This window comes from Rhinolophus hipposideros (genome assembly GCF_964194185.1).
Source record: "Rhinolophus hipposideros genome assembly, chromosome: 11".
NCBI lineage: Eukaryota > Metazoa > Chordata > Mammalia > Chiroptera > Rhinolophidae > Rhinolophus > Rhinolophus hipposideros.
Window position 1 is genome coordinate 35,226,799 of NC_138057.1, and position 19,662 is coordinate 35,246,460.

The following is a 19,662-nucleotide window of genomic DNA, read 5'->3' on the forward strand; positions in this document are numbered from 1 at the left end:
CTTTACATGGCCATACCTAGCTGCAAGGAAGATTGGGAAGTCCAGAGCAGTCTTTATACTGGAGGTCATGTCGCTACCTGTGGCTTGAAAATCAGGGGTTCCGCTATTGTGAAAGAAGGGGAGGATGAGTAACACAGTATCTAATTCAGAAAATTTCATGTTATGATACACATAAGTTTGGAAGGACTGCTAAAAAAAGTAAAGATAGTTTGTAGAAAGAATAAGTATGCTGAAAGATGTTGAAGTTAAGGAAGTTCACTAAAGAAAGATTATGTAATTGAGATGGAGGTCTGGAAGTAACTGGATGGGTTGAATCCATCTGCTGCCCTGTATTTGGAGCAGCCTACACTGAGACTTAGGGCAGAAAGGAAACATTAAAATAAGAAGAGAAAAAAAAGTAACCCAGTCTAAAGAAAGTTCTTAAATCTTTCTCCAAGAGTGAAATTATGGTGCCTAATTGAGAGACAGAGCTATGGGACTCAGAAGACCCTAGCCTTGGAACCTGGAAGACCTGGCTTTGCTGAAAGCACAGTATTTCAGTTACATGCAACTAAACACTCTTTGACAGGATTTGGAGGAATAGTAAGAGGAAGAAAGAATGAAGATATTTCATTTTTGTTTCTGTGTCTTTATTTACATTTAAGAAATCATGAGCAACTGCTCGTGGATTTTGGCATACACTTCTCTAAAACTATAAAAATTAGAAAGTGAAACTTAAATAAAGCCACAAATGTCACTTTTAAATTTCTACTGACAATAGAAGAGGATATTATTTATTAGACTGTCTCCTAAACTGTTACAACATAAATCATTGCACAACATTTTTTTTTAGCTCTGTTCAATGCCCACTACTTGCCTGACAGTGTATTTTACAGAATAGTGCACCACTCAAGTTGGCCAGCCCTCAGGCGTTGAATAGTGCTTTCTTTTTTTATTACTGTTTTTATTTTGTGGGAAACTGATTTATAAGTGACTGGACTGTGAGCTAAGTCTTAGTAATAACATGGTTTCACAGCTTAAGGTAATGAATTCAAATAATATTACTGACAACCTTTGAAATGAAAGTAACACTCTCTGAAAGCACTGAAATGTACATATTTCACCTGCCATTCTCCTTCACTATTCTAAGGAAAAAAATATTATTTTATGCCCTTACAGTGGTTTTATATTTTAACAGAGGACTCTATGTTACTTGAGTATTGATATTCTATCTTAATTAAAGTAGTTGCAAGAATGAAAGCCATTGGCCTCTGACCTTACAGAGGTCTATCAACCAAAGCTATGTAAGACGAATTAGGTTAATTTTGAAACCCTCAGTTTCCTTTCCTGGAAACCAGTAGCTATTCCTGGCCACTGGTGGGTTCTTTGCTTTGCAGAAAGTTGCAAAATTAAGAAGGAAAACACAAACCAAACAAAATAAAACTAAGTTGGCATTATTTTTAGTTCTCCTCTGATTTGGATAAAGCTACAGTCCTCACTTTTTCTCATGGCAACTATCAAAACTATTCAAAGGAAGAAAATAAGGCAAAGGGGGAGGGGCAGGGAATCGTGCCAAAGGACATATGCGGGGCTATTGCCAGGAAGCAGAGCTGCAGGAATCCAGACAGCTTGAGAACTTTCTGGCTCTGCTCTGCTCCAACGCAGGAGGGCTCCTACCACAATGCAAAAACTCAAATGCTGCCTCATTCGGGTCTCTCCAAGTCAGTGCCGTTGGAGAAATTAAGTTTTAGAGCTTCATACCTTCCTCTGAATTGTTAGCACCGTGGTAACTCTGGTACCTAACACTTTAAGGGCAGGGGGTTGTTGCAATGGTGAATGATTTACAAACTGCGTTTAAAACAGCAAGGCTAACCTATTTTTGCAAAATTTCATCTAATTCAGCTTAACAAGGCAGTGCATATTAGATCACTAGTGCATATTAGATCACTAGTTGGCACACTATGGTTTGCTGCCTCTTTCTGTAGAGCCTACAAGTTAAGAATGATTTTCACATTTTAAAAAATTTTTTACAGAAATAAGTCAGATGGAGAAAGACAAATATCATACGATCTCACTTATATGTGGAATCTAAAGAATAGAATAAACGTACAAACAAATCAGAAACAGTTTCAGATATATAGAGAAAGAACTGAGGGTTGCCAGATGGGAGCGGGGTGGAGATGAGGGAAAAAATGAGGGGGTTAGAAAGCACAATCCGTAACTACAAGATTGCCGTGGGGATACCGAAGACAGTTTGAGGAATACAATGAATAATGTTGTAAAGATTTTGTAGGGTATTTGGTGGACACTTGTTTTATTGGGGAGACCACTTCATGGATGGTGTAGGTGCCTGACCACTGCAGTGTACACCTGAGGCTGAAGTTGAATAATAATGAATGTCAACTATAATTTAATACACACACACACACACACACACACACACACACACACATATATGTTACAGGATGTGGAGTATAGCATAAGGAACAGAGTCAGAAGGGTAGTAGATTGGCGCAGAGGATTATCACTTTGTGAGGCGTATAAATGTCTATTACATTGTTTTGTATACCTGAAACTAATAAAAAATAAAATAAAATAAATTTACATTTTTAATAGGTTAAAAAAACTAAAAGAATATTTCATGACATATGAAAATTATATGAAATTCAAATATCAAAGTTTCCAGAAATACATTTTCTCTCTTATTATGTAAGTACTTACATAATATTCTCAAATTTGTCTATTGACCTGGGAAACCTAAAATATTTACTATCTGGCCCTTTTCAGAAAAAGTTTGCACATCTCTGGTTTAGAAAAGCATGAAATTTAGTGTCAGGAAGACCTGGATTAATCTCCAGTGCTGCCATTTACTAAATGTATGACCTCAAGCAAGATATTTAACTTTTCTAAGCCTCAGTTTTCGTTTCTATAAAATGGACATACAAATATTTATCTTGCAGATTTAATTAGATAATGCATTTCATGTGCTTAACACAATGCCTATATGATAGTGAGGGATCCACACACTAATGTTGTTGTCGATGTTTTACCATAAAGTTCTGAGACTAAACAAAATTGCAAAACTGAGGAAATGTTTAAGTTACATTAGAAACTCTCATAGGTTCTACACTATTATACTTCAGGAATTTTAAAACTTATTTTAAAAGACATTTTGGATTAAATAACAACAACAAGTAGAATGTATAAAATTGGTAGGTCCTGTGTTAAGATAGAAGTAAAAATAGTCATACGCAGATATATAGGGAGGGCTGAGATTGCAAGCTATACATATGAATAAATCAAAACCCTCATCACTTCAGACACAGGCTTGCTAAATTCTGTCCAATTACTAGAGTCAGAAAAGAAAATGGCACAACTCCACAAAATTTATAAATAGATATCTTGATGAAGAGTATTATGGAAATGGGCTAAAGGAAAGATTTTATTAAGCTGTAATATTTATACTCATACTTATGTATGGCTCAATTGGGAAATCACCACAAATAGCTTCTAACTCAACTCTGCTCAGAAAGCCAGGACTTAAAACTACTGGAGGCAGGACCTGAAGGCAGTGCTTCTCTGCAAATTCACACTGGCACCACCACATTTTGATGCGCAGATGAGCTTTTAACTTTTTTTATAGCAGCTTTATTGGGATAACATTCATATTCCATATACCTACTTTAAGGCATACAATTCAGTGGTGGTTTTTAGTGTATTCAGAGTTGTGTTACCATCACCACAATCAATTTTAGAACATAATCATCACCCCAAAATGTACTCATGTGCTGCCTGCCCTCAGTCCCCCAGGCCCTGTTAACAACAAATCTATCTTGTGTTTATATAGATTTGCCTATTCTGGACATTTCACATATATGGAATCATGCAATATGTGGTGTCTGAATGCCTTCTTTCACTCAGCATGATTATTTCCAGGTTACTGTATCTCGTAGCAGGTATCAGTACTTTATTCATGTTTATCGAGAGATAATTTTCCATTATATGGATATACCAAATTTGGTTTATTCATTTGTCAGGTGATGGACATTTGGGGTGCATTTGACTTTTGGCCACTGGGTAAAACTTTTTGCTTTTGACTGAGGCTCCATACTGTTACAGCAATACTTGTTGATCACCTTGACTGAGCCAGACTTATAGGTCACAGGTTCCTCTTTATGAGAGATAAGTGACTTGAACAGGACAGTCAGCCAGAGCCATGTAAGGAAATCGCAAGCATGTGTCTAAGAAATATGTAAGAGAAGGTGGACAGGGCTGTAACAGTTTCTGTTCAGGCGGTAACGCAATGCTGAAAGTTCATTCAGTGTTGTTTATAAGAGCAAAACCTGGAAACCATGGACTGGAACTGGATACATAAATTGCCTATAGTCACATAATACTGCCGAATATAATACAATGGTGGAGTTGAAAAAATATAGTTAACCCCAGGAATTTAAATTTTGTGTGATACTCTTTTTATCAAGTTCAAAGGCAAGCAAAATTGAACTGCATATTGTCTGGGTACATATAGATAGTATGTGATAAAACTAAAAAGAAAAGAGGGAATAAGGAATCGCCCATGATCAATTCATGACAGTGGTTACAATCTTTGGGGAGAGGCAAAGGGTTGAACTCGGGTTACCTAAGGTCCAAACAAATAAGGACAAAGAACAATAAATGAAAGTAATGTATGTACATTGTAAAAATTTGGATATACATATAAAATATGTAATTATAAAAGAGAAAGGTTTCACTGGTTATTCCTTCAGGTAGAAAAATTATAATTAACTCTGCATTATTTTAGCCTCCCATTCTTTCCCCTATGAATTAAAAGGATTTTTTAATGATACTAAAACGTGTCAAGTTGATAAAGTCTATGCCCTGTGGGAGCTGTTTAAGGCAGGCTACTCACTCCACGTTCCAAGCAGCTTGACCTCAGCCCTACCATCTGCTCTTGGCTGGAAAGGCTGCGGGAGCACACAGTGACTGACAGTCAGAGGGAGGTTGGTCCAAACTAACAACACCGCCCCGCCCCGCCCCGCCCCGCCCCGCGTAGGTTCAGAGAACACGCCCTGGGGGCGTGCCCAGCTCCTATGGGGGCGTGTCTAAAGGGCGAGGCGGTCCTCCGCCAGAGCCCAGGTAATAGGGGCGGAATCGGGAGGAGCCACGCGTCGCGGCGTGAGGACGTCAAGGCCGCGCCTGACGTGACGTGCTTGGCGTGCGTAAGCGCTGCTCGGCGTCCGGGTCCCCGCTCTGGAGAACTGAACGAGAGGTGTGTGGTGCTCTTGGCCGGGATGTTACAGGCTGTTGGCGCTGTGGACGAGGAAGAGGAGCTGGCGGAGGAGGATTGTCCTGAATTGGTTCCCATTGACACCAAGCAAAGAGAGGAGGAGGAAAAGTCTGGCCCCGGCGCTAAGATCCCAGTCACAATTATCACCGGGTATTTAGGTAACTAACCATCCCGGTCAGAAAATGCTGTGAACGCTGGTATCCTGGGATTTTGGGGGCTGACTGTGCCTCTTCTTTTTAGGTATGGGGCTTTCTGGTCGACAGCAAGTGTCTCTGAGTCAGGGGCTGGGTCACTTGCTCCCAGTACGGGATGCTTCTCATCCCGGGGGATTAATGATGCCCTGACTCTTCCGCGTTAGATTCACATTTATCAAGTGAGGTTGAACGTTAACCTCGCATTTTGAAACTGGTTCCGGTGTTGCTGTCTGAAGCCCACCCAGATGCAACCCCTTAATTATCCACGTGACCCCTAACGAGTTCTCTTAACCTTTCTGAAGCTTCTCTACCTCGTTTGAAAATGGAAATAATACCGGCCGCCTGTGTGAGTTGGTTTTCTCATCTGCCAAACGGGGCCGGACGTACCTACCTCGTAAGTCAATTACCATTGGAGAGTGTCCTGCCCGGAAAATGCCAGCCATTCCTCAGTGGATGCCCTTTTCTCCACAAGAAATACAAGGGCTAGAATACATATATGACCATATTACAAGGAGGGGAAGAGTTAAGAAATGTAAGAAAATGGAAATGGTTTCCGGAAAGTAATATCATTCCTAGATGCTCCTAGAGACCTACGCAACTTGGTGCTCCTGAGGGCCTTTAATGAAATCACGGGTGTTCCCCAGTTTTTGCTTTGTAGACTGTAGGTTTATTCTCATTTTCCTTCAGGACTCATAAAGTATTCTTTTCGGTATTTTTCCGTTGTGACTCAGAGGCTGCTCTCCTGAGAAGTTGAGCAGGTTCCTTGCCCGAAACAGTGTGGTTCAGACGTGCCCCTCTGCTGTCCCCATCTTGCTCACTTGGTAGGTTAGTAGAGCATTGGCGAGAATGGTCTGAAGCCTAGGAGTGAGGACTCGGGCCAGCAACCTTGTTGCTGAATCTGGGGGATAGTTTCACTGCTTATCCTTGACCATTTTCTTTCTTGGGACATTGTTCTTTCGGCTTCCATCACATTTTCCTAATATTTTTAGTTGCTTCTTTGGCTTCTCTCTCTTTTTTTTTTTTTTTTTTAACTTTTGTTTAAGTGTGTTTTTCCAGGACCCATCAGCTCCAAGTCAAGTAGTTGTTTCAATCTAGTGGTGGAGGGCGCAGCTCACAGGGGCCCAGGAGAATCAAATCGGCAACCTTGTTAAGAGCACCACGCTCTAACCCATTGAGCTAACTGGCAGCCCAGGCTTCTCCTTTGTAACCGTTGCCCCGCTTCATCCTTTGAACTTCACACCCAGATAGTTTCTATTTTGATGTCCCACAGACATCTCAAATTCAACATGTCCAAAATTTCATGTTACCATTCCCTCATCCTCCTGTTCCTATGATACCAGCCACCTGGAATACTCTAAAAGCTTCCTAGTCAACCTTCCGTTTAGTATATTCTCTTCCATAATGATCTTTATAAGTGTCAATCTGATTGTGTCACACTCTTCGGTGGTTCCCATTTGGGTTAAAGTTCAAATTCCTTAATATGAATTACAAGGTCCTATGTGATCTGGCTCTTGGCAATCTCTCTAGCCTGTGAAACTGTGGCCCGTGCACATTGAACTACTTTTATTTCTACAAGGTGCCAAGTATTTTTGCTCTTGGTATATTTTTCTTCTTGCTCTTACTCCTCTGGCTCGGTGTCCCTCTTAGGTGCTCCATAACATCTTACACATCTCCTAGTCAGTGTACCATCCTGTGACATGATTGCCTTTCTATTGATCCGAATTCCACTCCACATCCTACTTCCTAATGTTTCTAAGCTTCATGAAGGTAGAGACGGATTGTCTCTGTCTTGTACACTTTTCACAAGGGCCCAGCCTAAAACCTGGTCCATAGTTGACTTTTGAATGAATGAAATTGCTTCATAATATGGTTAATTATTAAGATCTAGCAATTTTATTAGGTCTCTTCCATCTCGTTCCGTTTCATTTTCACTGCCACTACCTGGTGCAGCACCCGTGTTCAGGGCCTCTGTCTTACACTTGGACTAATTTTAAGAATTTCTTCATTGCCCTGCCACCTTAAGGTCTGTCCCTCCCATTCTACATGTCACACTTTAGTGATGTTGAGCTTCCTAAAACACTAAACACAAGCCTTCCATCCCTTCAACAGCTTTTAAAGGAAAATGACCCCAAAATTGTTGAAGATATTAATACCCTACTTCTTAGTAAGTCCCTCCTAGTTATACCCTAGAAATCTTGTAAATTTATTTCAGAAGATGAGTATAACTTACATGTGAAAGTTCTTAGCACTGTTTGTAATAGCAGAAACAACCAAAATGTACACCAACATAAAAATAGATAAATGATATATTTATACAATTGAACTATACTGCTGTGCAGTTAGGGTTGTTGTTTTTTTCCTCTGAACTTTGGTGTCTGTGGCTCACAAGACAAATGTTTTTCTTCTATTTCAGCTGAACATATTAGGTTTAACATGCCCCCTACTGGATAAAGTTAGTGTAGCTTTATGAGTTTATCTTTTTGAATAATATTCTGTCTTATCATTTCCTATATCCATTCTCCATTTTCTGTGTATGTGATACATATATAAAATCAGTTTTATAGATTGCTTTAAGCATACTAAAAAGAGCTATATAGTCAGTTTTAAGTCATGTCTGGTTAATGACGAATGTTAAAATAAAAGGTCTTTATATAAATTTTAGGGAATTAAACAGTATGTTCTTGGCTAAGAAATATTATCATCATGCAAAGAGATTTAAATATTTTACATTTTATAAACTACATGAGTACTTTGTTCCTTGGAAGCTGTTACTTCAATAATTTCTTATTTAATAAAGAATTAAGATGCCCTTATATTAACTGTATTACAAGTTATGTAGAAGGCATGTTATTTTTTTCACTAGGTTGAAGAAAGCTGTGCAATCCAACTTGTAGAAGTATTTGTAAATATAAAATGTTATGTCAACAAAACGTTTTATATACATTTCAAAAGGTACTTTAATCTACCTCTGGAATAGTTTTAGTTAAATAATATTTGAAAAATAGCATGCACATTTTTAAAAACATTGGGACTCTTTGTATCTTTTTTGTGTTAATTAATCTTTTAATTTTGTTATTTAAATCAAATATATTTTATAGGTGCTGGGAAAACCACACTTCTGAACTATATTTTGACAGAGCAACATAGTAAACGAATAGCAGTTATTTTAAATGAATTCGGGGAAGGTAAGTAAAGTTCAATAAATGCCATGCTGCAAGAATTTATAGGACAGTTTATTCTACTTGCGAATTGATATTCCATATTTGAAAGTGAAAATGCAATGCCTTATGTCAGGGGTGTCCAAACTTTTTTCAACGTTTTTTACCAAGGGCCATATGCGGTAAAATACACAAACAGCCGGGCCACTCACTTGAGGTGAAGTACGTATTGCCTCGTAGTTTATTTAAGTAAACTAAATATGTTTTTGGAATTTGCTGTGGGCCAATTAACAATGGATTGCGGACTGCAGTTGGCCCACGGGCTACAGTTTTAACACCCCTGCCTTATGTGAATACGTTGTTGGGAATAGTTTTAGAAAATTAGATTAATTTCTGTCAAGCTTTACTTTGTACAGATTATGCATACTGAAATTAGATAATTTCTATAAAATTTTATTTTGTATAACTTTGGAATTCATAACGAGGGAATTTAATTAGATTTTTACATGAAACAAATAACTCCAGAAGTAAAAATCTGTGATACATGATATGAAAGAAAGTTCTTCAGGAACTAGAAAGGTGCTTTTTTACTGAATATACTGTTTAATTGCAACTTTTGAAAAATTTGAAAATGCGTCAGTTATTATAAATTTACCTTGTTGAATGTTTATTGTCTGCAAAGCAGTTAAAACTGAAGAGTTTAAAAATAAGTTGAACATGTGCTCTTCATCCTCAAGAAACTTCAGTTGTCTGTGAAAATACATGCAATTTAACATTCCAATTTTTTGTCTTTAATATTGAATTATAGTTTTAAAAAATCTATACAGCAGTATTAGACACAGTTCTTTCATTACTTTTATAAGTTTCTCTCGTGTGAATTTTTATGAAAGCTTACTTTTAATTAAAAAATGTAACTTGTTGGGATATTTCTTAAGGTATATTATATCTTTAGCTGTAAATTAGTAAAACTAGGTTTTATGAACAGGATGGGAAGCCTATTAAACCTAATTTCTGGTTCCAGTTAAGTACAGAGAAAAATCTTGCTGGACAAAATAAAAATCCTGTTTTTCTTATAGTCTAGCTGCTTATTAACTGATCTTCTTTTGGACACTGATTACATTTATTATTTCTTACTATTTTTCTTCATTCTTTTTGGATAATTTTTCACAGTTTTGTCCATTACAGCATTTGAAATACTTTCTTTCACATTTTGTTAATGTTCTCTGCACCTTGAATTCTGTAGCAACCCCTTTCAAAGCTCTTTATCATCACCTAACTGAAATATAAACAAACAATATATAAATGAAAAATTACTCCCTTTTTTTGGCCATTTGCTTTGCTGGACATTTGGAAATCTTCCCTGGCTTTGGTGTATTTCTTTATTGGAGGAAAAATAAGACATTTGAAATCATTCTTACATAATAATAAGTGCATCAGAATCTGAAATATACTTTATTTTTTCTCAGGTAAACTTTGCTAGGAAACTTAGGTGTATTTGACTAAAATTTAATTTTTAAATGAGCACATTGGCCAAGCAAACTTCCTCAAATGAACTAAGTTTTTTAATTCATACTGGGAGTACTGAGTAGCTGTCTAATAGAAACAAAGGTAGTTTAGAGGAAGAATGAAAAGAAAAATATAGATAAAGCCCTTAAGAGGTTGAAGGGCATATAAAAACTTTATATATAAAACACACTATTCTATCTGGAAAGTTGGCCATGGACAAGACAGAGTGCCTTTGAAATAGCTACTTTATTAGGAAATGGGAGTGTGCAAGGAAGAGGCCTAAAGAGGAAGTAACTGATTCATTAATTTTGAGTTTTCCTTTTTAGGGGCTTAAATCCTCTTAAAGAAATAAAAGTTAAACTAATGTAGAGTAGTATAGTTTAAAATATTGAGGCTGCATGAATAGAATGAAAGAATAAAAGTTATAAAACGCATTTTCTACTTTGAAATCCGCTTCATTATTGAGTATCCTCATATTTTTTGGTTGCCTAGTGAACATAATCTAAAGCGTGCTTCTTGTTACTTATTCCAGGAAGTGCAGTGGAAAAATCCTTAGCTGTGAGCCAAGGTGGAGAGCTCTATGAAGAATGGCTGGAACTTAGAAACGGTTGCCTCTGCTGTTCAGTAAAGTGAGGAATGTTTTTACTATGTGCTTTGGTTTACTATAAATATTTACTGATAATATTTTCATCTTTGATTTTTTTTGTGTAATTTAACTGAATTTACACAGTATTGTATTTTCAAGTAGAAAATAAGACTTATTAGGATTTATTTTCTTAAAGTATTTCTTGCTATCGTATTTGTTTTTCTATGTGTTCTAATGCTTTGGCCCTTTCATTGATTTTTTTTATTTTTGATGTCAGGGTTTATTTAATAATCTCTGTGGTGCATGAAAGTCTCATTTCATGTATAAAGAACAGTTCTGAGTTTAATAAGTCATTGGTCTTAGTTCTAAGAATTCACCGTCTAAGAACAAAAATAAATGACCATCAAGAAAGAGAAAATACTCACATTATGTTCCACCAGTTATAGTTTCCAAGGACACTGTTTTATTCACTAATATACCACAGACCTTAGAAAAGGATCTGACACATACGAGTGGTAGTCATTCAACTATTTGTTGAGTGAATTAAGAAAGTTAAGACCTATTATACTGTGGATTTTGTGTATTCTAGTGAATTAAATTTATTCTGCATCATTTACTATCTTAGTTTTTGACTTTGAGTCAAGTATATTAACAAGGCTAAAATCATAACATTTTCTTGAACAACCAAAATGCAATCCATTAATTATTTTCTTGTACTTTTGATATTATAAGAAAAAAGGGGAAATAAAAGCCTGATACTCTAATGCAGAATAGAATTAAAAATATTTAATGGTAGTATCTTGTTAGCTGTTACTAATCTGTAATTTATAAATTTTATCATTATTTTGAATGTTGATTTTTTTCTCTCATAAAGCTATGAAAATAACAGATTCTGGCTTACTTTAGTCAGATATATTAAAATTTCCTCTGCTTTTAATTTTAATAAAGTATTAACTCATCATGAATCTGATTTCTTTTTACCTATCAGTATATATGTATGTATTTTTTCCCTTATTGGTAAATATTGGACAGAAATTTTGTTAGAAGCTTGGAAGTGAGTTAAATTTTCACATGCCTAAAGATATTTTTGTCTCAGGTTGCTGAATATATTTTTAAATGCTTGTAATGATCATTTTAAGTATTCAGGCAATCATATATTATGTTTTGGTATTCTCCAGGGACAATGGCCTTAGAGCTATTGAGAGTTTGATGCAGAAGAAGGGGAAATTTGACTACATACTGTTAGAGACCACTGGGTTAGCAGATCCTGGTAAGAAATGACAATATTAATAACCAGAATATAGTTCTTAAACATTTTTCAATAAATGTACTAGGGGAATATCTAAAATGAGTATTAAAGCTTTACTCTAGAAAAACATATTTTTTTGGTTTAAAAGAGGAAAAATACTGGGTTCTCATGTTTCTTTGGCAGATGTAAGATATTAAAAGTACTTGGTACTTTTAACTTGATACATAATAGAATCTGAAATTTTACTGATTGATTTAAGGTTTTTGGTAGAAGCAAAAGTTGTTAAAATATGGAAATTTAGGAAAAATTGAGACATTCTACTTGTAAGTATATTTTTGATTGGTTATACACTGCAGAGACCTTATTTCTGATTACTTTCTAATCTAGTTTTCTTAGGGATTCATTTAGAGATATTTAAGGGCTTTTGTAATCTAATCCTAGCAAATTTATTCCTTTTAAATTAATTGTTAGCATTTTGTTTTTCTGCTACTGGACTTAAAATAATTTTTATTTTTTTATAAATGTTGTGATAAGGTATGGAGTTAAATCAAGCCTACTGGGCCTTTTTCCTGGTGTAGAAGTAATAATGATTATCCTTGAAATTTTTGCTTCTGAGTGGAATTACATCTAAACCTCCCTCTTGAAAACTACACAAAGTCGACCTGTTTCTAACAACGGATTTCTGTTTCCTTCTTACCCAAATAACTTTTAGGTAACATATTTATTCCTAATTTGCAGAACATTTAGTGTTTGTTTTGTAATTCTGACCCATACCATTATTTCTTCTTTGATCTGGGTCTTTGGCATTAGGCCATAAAACCATTTTAAAGTAATGTTAGGGAATAACTTATTAAAAGGGTCATAATGGTTTAAAAGAAATATTGTAGTATACTAAAGGTTCAGATATCATCAGTGGTTATGGTACTTAGAAGTATTCCCGTGTTTCCCTGAAAATAAGCCCTAGCCAGACAATCAGCTCTAATGCGTCTTTTGGAGCAAAAATTAATATAAGACCTGGCATTATATTTAATATAATATAATATAATGTAATTAAATATACCATTATTTCTTTTTGAGCTGGGTCTTTGGCAATAGGCCATAAAACCATTTTAAAATAATGTTTGGGAATTATTTAGTATAATAAATAACTTATATTAAATAACTTATTTAATATAATATAATGTAATTAAATATAATGCCAGGTCTTATATTAATGTTTGCTCCAAAAGACGCATTAGAGCTGATTGTCCGGCTAGGGCTTATTTTCGGGGAAACGGTACATAACAAACAATATTGTCCTCATGTTTTCAAATTAGTGTTGATTTGGACTATTTTGGTCCTTTCAGTAGGCATGGATTTTTTCGTACATTTTCGATAGCTCTGACTGATGATAGGACTTGAATTATTACATTGGTGTTAAATCAATTTAAATTTGGTAAGGTGGGAAAATATACGCCTCTTTTTGAAATAGCAATTATCAGTTTCTTTTGTTGTAACCACTTTATAGAGAAAAAACTCTTGTAACTTTTTGAGAGTAGGTGAGTTTAATAAAATAGTTCTATTTTTCTGAGGAAAAAAGAAAGTTAAAGATCTCAGAAAAAGCTTTTGAACAAATTGTAGGTATAAATGGGTTCATGTTTCTTGCTTCTAACTTTCTTTAGAATAATGACTTATTGTTTGGGTAAAAATGAAACATTTATTATACAGAAATGTAAACAATACCTAAGAAAATATGAAGAAGAAAGTTTGAAAACAACACCCTATATTTCAGTACCATCAAAGATAAGTAGGTGCATTTCATTCCAGGGATTTCTCTGTGCTGGTGCTACTCCTTGTGGTTTGTTGAATGGCAGCCTTGGCCTCAGCTTGGAGCTTGTGAAAAATGAAGGTTTTTGGGCCCTATCCCAAATGTTTGAACCAGAATCTCTAAGGATGGGGCCCAGCAACCCATTTTAATACGCCCTCCATGTGATTCTTAGACATGTGTAAGTCTGGGAAGCCCTGTTCTATGCACTTCTGAAAGCTGTATAAATATACAGAAACGATTTTATAAAAATAAGATCACATTTTTTGTGCTATTCTGAATAATTATTCATATAGTTTTACTTGAATTTAAAAGAAGAGTATTTGAAAGAAGTGGAGGAATTACTGAATATCAGATAAATGCTTCACTGTAAGAGATGAATTTTTTAAAAAGATAATAAAGAATAAAGAACATAAATAAATTGGACAGGTGGTTTTTTAAACTACACGTTCGAATTTTGAAAGTGTTATTGACTCCCTGGCATCAAAGATGAGGGGATTAACACTCCCACTTTCTCCTACTTCCTGGTTTTGCTTCATTGTATTCTGTATTATGTTGTCAAGGTTTCTAACATTTACATTCTGTCCTACTTTGTTTAATTCTGTATTTAAACGGTTTTAGGCCTCATTACCAATACTGTGGCTTCTCCATTCTTTAGTTGATCAGTCCCTTGATTGACTGAATGGTATGGTCAGGTAATCTTTGCTATAATTGCCGTATCCCCTGAGTTCTTGAATACTTCATTGCTTGAGAATACCTATCTTGTTTTTATACTTCAAAGATTACTTGGCTAGGTATGTTTCTGTATCACAATTTCTTTCCCTCAGAACTTTGCAAATATTGCTCCATGATCTCTTAGTATTTTTTGATTGGCTGGATATACTTGTACAGCATTTTCTCTTTTTATTTCAACAGGAAGGATTTGTGAGTGCAGTATTTTTTCAGTTGTTTCCTTTAATGTTTGAGAATGTCTGCCTGTTTTTTTCATTCTTGAAAAACAACTTGGCTGGAGGTAATATCCTTAGGGAACACATTCATTTGAATTTTTTGGTCATTTTTTATTATATTGGGGCAATAAATGTTACTGTAGAAAAGTCTGATTTTTCCCCCCAACCTCTTTGAAAGCGACTTGCTTTTTCATCTAAAATGCTGAATGGTTTTTTCTTTATTTTTGAAGTTAAGTAATATAACCAAGATGCATCTAGGTGTCATTCATGATCATGTTTTCCTGGATTACAATATACCCTTTCATCTGCAGGTTTAGTTCATTTAGGGACATTTCTCTATTTAGTACCATGAAGAGTTTTTCTGTCAAATTATTGGGTCCTCTACTTTATGACACCAATATTCCATCTATTGCATTTTCTTTTGTTCTCCATATCTATTGTCTTCTAATTGTTATCTTCTTTTGCCTCTGCATCATTTACTGTAATTATTTCAAACCTTTTTGTCAGCAATTCTGTTTCCGCCAACATCTGCTCTGTTCCTTGATGTTTTAAATGAACTAATTGGTTAAGTAATGGTATATTGGCCCTAAATTTCTTTACCACTACAAATTATCTTTTCATGTTATTCTTCTCAATCTTGCTTTAGAGATTAGTTTTAATTAAGATTATATTGTTTTTAAGTTGTTTATTATAAAGAAGCCCTTGAAAATTTCTTTGACTTGGGGTTTTTTTTTTTTTTTTGATTGGGTTCTTTGCTATTTTTGTGCCGTATTCATTTCTTCAGTTTTTTTCCCTTCCTGGCTTTTACCTTCTTTTTTGTTCTTTCTAAGCTGTAATACATGTGCATAGTTTTTTAGCATGTTTGTGCTTGATGTAGGAGGTTCAGAGAACTTCTATCAACTTAGAAGTGGTATTGCCAAATTCTTTTTAATACCTTACCCATCTTACCTAACCTCATTGTTCTTCTGAGCCCCAGTTTGAAAACTGAGTATTGCTGGGAGCAGGGAGGGGGAAGCAAAGGGAAATAGATGACTGAGAGCGTCCATTGGGCAATGTGACTCTTAGGCTCTCCTCTCTTAAAATATCAAGTGCTCCCACCTCCTGGGTTTGCTCCAACTACTCATGTGTCTACATCCCATACCTTGTGAGAGGACAGCTTGAGCTTTAGACCACACTCACTTCATTTTGTTCTGAGCTTTAGGAAGTGACTTCCTCCCCTGCAAATATAGAGATGGTTAGAAACTTTCACCCTTGAAGTTTTCTTGTTGATTTTTTTTTTCTGTATTTCTTATTCCTCCCTCAGTTCTGCTTGTTATTTTGAAAGCTATTTTTGATAAGAGTTAGTATTTTGTAAACCTCTTACTGGGGATGCGGATAGAATTAAGAGCTATTATAATAAGTTACATAGAACTTGTATTTCTTATTTTGACTATCTTCACAATTTATGGCAGGAGATTGTATATTTGGTTGCTGCTGGTGAAATTTGGCTTTTTACGCTATTCACAATAGCCAAGATACGGAAACAACCAAAATGCCCATTGATTGATAGTTGAATAAAGAAATTGTGGTACATTTATACAATGGAATATTCGTCTGCCATAAAAAAGAATGATCTCTTACCATTTGCAACAACATGGATGGACCTAGAGAATATTATGCTGAGTGAAATAAGTCAGACTGAGAAAGACAAATACCATATGATCTCACTTATATGTGGAATCTAAAGAACAGAATAAATGAGCAAACTAAACAGAAATAGACTCAGAGATATAGAGAACAAACAGATGGTTGCTGGATGGGATGGGATTGGAGATGGGGGAGAAGATGAAGGGATTAGAAAGTGCAAATTAGTAGTCATAATATAGTCACGGGGATATGAAATACAGTGTGGAGAATATAATCGGTAATGTTGTAAAGATTGTGTCTGGTGCCAGATGGGCACTGGACTTATCAGGGGGATCACTTCATAGACTGTGTAGATGTCTGACCAATATGCTATACATCTGAAGCTGAAGTAGAATAATATTGAATGTCAACTATAATTATATATTTGTGTGTGTGTGTGTGCGTGCGTGCGTGTGTGTGACTATAGATAGATAGATAGAGTCATGGGATATGAAGTATAGCATAGGGAGGATAGTCAGTGGTGTTGTAATAGCTATATATGATGTGAGAGGGGTAGTAGATTGGGGGGGTTATCACTTTGTGAGGGGTATAAATGTCTATTATATTGCTTTGTACACCTGTAACAAAAAAGGGGAGGCGGGGCACCAAAAAAATTAAGCATGAAAATAAATTTTGGCTTTTTAAATTTTATTTTGTTTGTTTTATGAATATGGTTTTGAAAAGGGAGATTCTATAATCTAATTCAGGATTTCTTAACCTTGGCATAAATGATATTTCGGGTTGGATAATTCTGTTATAGGAAGATGTTTTGTGCATTGTAGGATGTTTAACAGCATCCCTGGCTTCTTCCCACTACATGCCATTAGCATTCCTCTACCTGAGACAACCAAAAAAATATCTCCAGATATTGCCAAATATTCCCGCGGGGAGAAAAGTCATCCTTGGTTGAGAATCACTGATTAACTTCATTTTCTCATCTCTGCTCCTCCTGCTAAACACCTGCATCCAAATTTTAAATAGTTCCTCCTTGTAAGAATTATACCAAAGATACTTATCAGATTTAGAATCAAAGCTCTAATACACTCTTACAGTTCAACTTAATACTAGGCATATGTTAACTGTACAGGACTTATAAGCATCTGAATAGAAATCAGTGAATTAAATAAAATGATTTATGTACAATGTTAGAAATTTTGAGTGAAAAAAATTAATACTTTTTAATGATTTATTATTTGGAGTAATGATACTCACAGTTGATTTACTTTTTCTCCCTCATTAATTAAAATCATGCTGTTAGCCAAGTAAGTGAACAAAATTCTTATTGGCAATTCTGTTGTTTTCCGTTTAGGAGACTGACACTCTCCAGTTCTAAGCTAAATAATTGTCATGGTAAAGTAATTTCCGTGAAAAGGACAGGCATTGATTCAGCCCCTGTTATTCACAAATCCTATTTCAGTCAAATTGGAAAACTATTAAGTTTTTGGGAAAAAAATCAATAGGTATCAGGAAACCATTAGATCTTGTGGCCCTTGCTATATCTTGCATGAGTAATCACTGTAAACAGCTGACAGGTATTTCGTTGTTGACACAGAGTGATGCTTGGGGGTCCACATCTCGTCAGGGTAGGTGGACAGTTTCAGACATTGGAATGAGTTCAGTTATCCTTGTTTTCCTCCAATACTCATTCTTTTAGACAGCCCTGTCACTAACTGGACTTGTGATGCTTTGAAAAATCAAATACTTTCTTTGCTGTCAGTTTTCTTTTTCTTGTGTTGTGGCATACTAATCAGGGTGTGTGGTTTGATACTTTAACCAGTTTCTGTCAAAATTAAGTTTAAATTTCTTATTTAGAAATTATTTTTCCTCAGACCCAGATTTTATAAATAATGTAAGGATTTATTAGTAATGCCATAGAGTGTATAATTTTAAGTTTTGTTCTTTTTCTTCTATAAAACTTACAAGTAAATTTTTTTTTAAGATTTTGGACAAGTGATTTTGGTGTTATCTTGCTTTCTTTTGGAGTGATAATTAACTATTTGTGAATCATATGATTATTCAGGAGAGAAAATAAAAATGAGTCCTATGTACACATAACCATACTGCCCAAATTATTTGATGATATCTGTTGGTAAATTATTATGGCATTGTTAGAAAAGAAGCTTGTTGTTAGCTTTGTATTTGATACAAGTTGGTCTTTTTATTTTTTTAAGGTAAAGGGGAGGGAAGAAATGGGTATAAATAGTAAAAAATTCTGTCACTCTAATTCTCATAAGAAGGTTGGAAACCCATATTTAATTTGTATATGTTTGCCTGTTAATTCTGCTGGGGCAAGTTAAAACATGGATAGAATTGTGTTTCTCACTTTGAAGAAATATTTTTATTTGATGAATATTATATATATTTTCAGGTGCTGTAGCTTCTATGTTTTGGGTTGATGCTGAATTAGGGGTTGATATTTATCTTGATGGTAAGTTAAATATAGAATTTTGTTTTCAAGTGAAATGTTATTATGGTTAAGATCATTTTTGTTCATATTATAATTTTGACTCCTTACATTGTTGTGACTCTTTTTAAACTTACTTAGTTTGATGATGAAGTAAGTCTTTGTTCATACAGATTATAAAGCCGCAGACAGTGGAAGAACTAGATGACAAATCTTAATCCAATTCTGAATTTAGTGCTTCCACTAAGGTTTTCATTTTAAAATACTATTAGATTGGTGCAAAAGTAATTGCAGTTTAAAAGGTTAAAAATAATTGCAAAAACTGCAATTACTTTTGCACCAACCTGATATGTAGATTTCCTATTCTTTTGTTTGATTTATGTACTGTGGTGTGTCATCAGTCTTTCCCCCACTCCATTCCCCCCTCCATTCCCTGAGCCCTTCACATTTTTTAAAACCAAATCTTTCATATGTTAAGGGGTAAAATAATTTCGGAATCATTGAGGACTGGTTTCAACATTTGGCCCTAATATGTATATGTGGCATGTGGCTGGTTGCATTCTTAGACATTATCAAACTTGTTCTGCTGTTAATCCTTTGAAAAAATTATTTAGCATATAAATTCAGAGATTGTCAAACTAATTGATCATTTGGAAATTTAGGTACATGTTGTATAAAACGTTTGTATGTTAGATTGGTGAGAGATATTAGGAATAACTATCCTAAGACAGATTTGTTAAGCAATAATTTAAATGTTAATGAAAGTCTCAATTTTGATTATGTGAAAATAAATTATAAATAACCTGTCTTGTATAATTTATCCCATTCCACTTTATATTATGAAATTTAAATTTATCTCATAATCTTTTGGATTGTAACCATT

General features: G+C 34.9%; 1 protein-coding gene across 4 annotated transcripts in view; it reads left to right on the forward strand.

The window, feature by feature from the left end:
- The first annotated feature begins 5,087 nt into the window (after positions 1–5,087).
- Positions 5,088–19,662, forward strand: part of LOC308505210 (zinc-regulated GTPase metalloprotein activator 1B) — a 42,127-nt gene continuing 27,552 nt past the window's right edge. The window contains exons 1-5 of one of the 4 annotated variants that reach the window (XM_081067016.1): positions 5,088–5,248; positions 8,559–8,645; positions 10,657–10,753; positions 11,889–11,980; positions 18,744–18,803. In XM_081067016.1, coding sequence (XP_080923142.1) covers positions 11,920–11,980; positions 18,744–18,803 — 121 coding nt within the window. In that variant the 5' untranslated portion in view covers positions 5,088–5,248; positions 8,559–8,645; positions 10,657–10,753; positions 11,889–11,919. Of the gene's footprint in view, positions 5,507–8,558; positions 8,646–10,656; positions 10,754–11,888; positions 11,981–13,765; positions 13,945–18,743; positions 18,804–19,662 lie in introns of those variants that run through there. The other 3 variants (XM_081067014.1, XM_081067015.1, XM_081067017.1) reach the window with 3 other exon arrangements.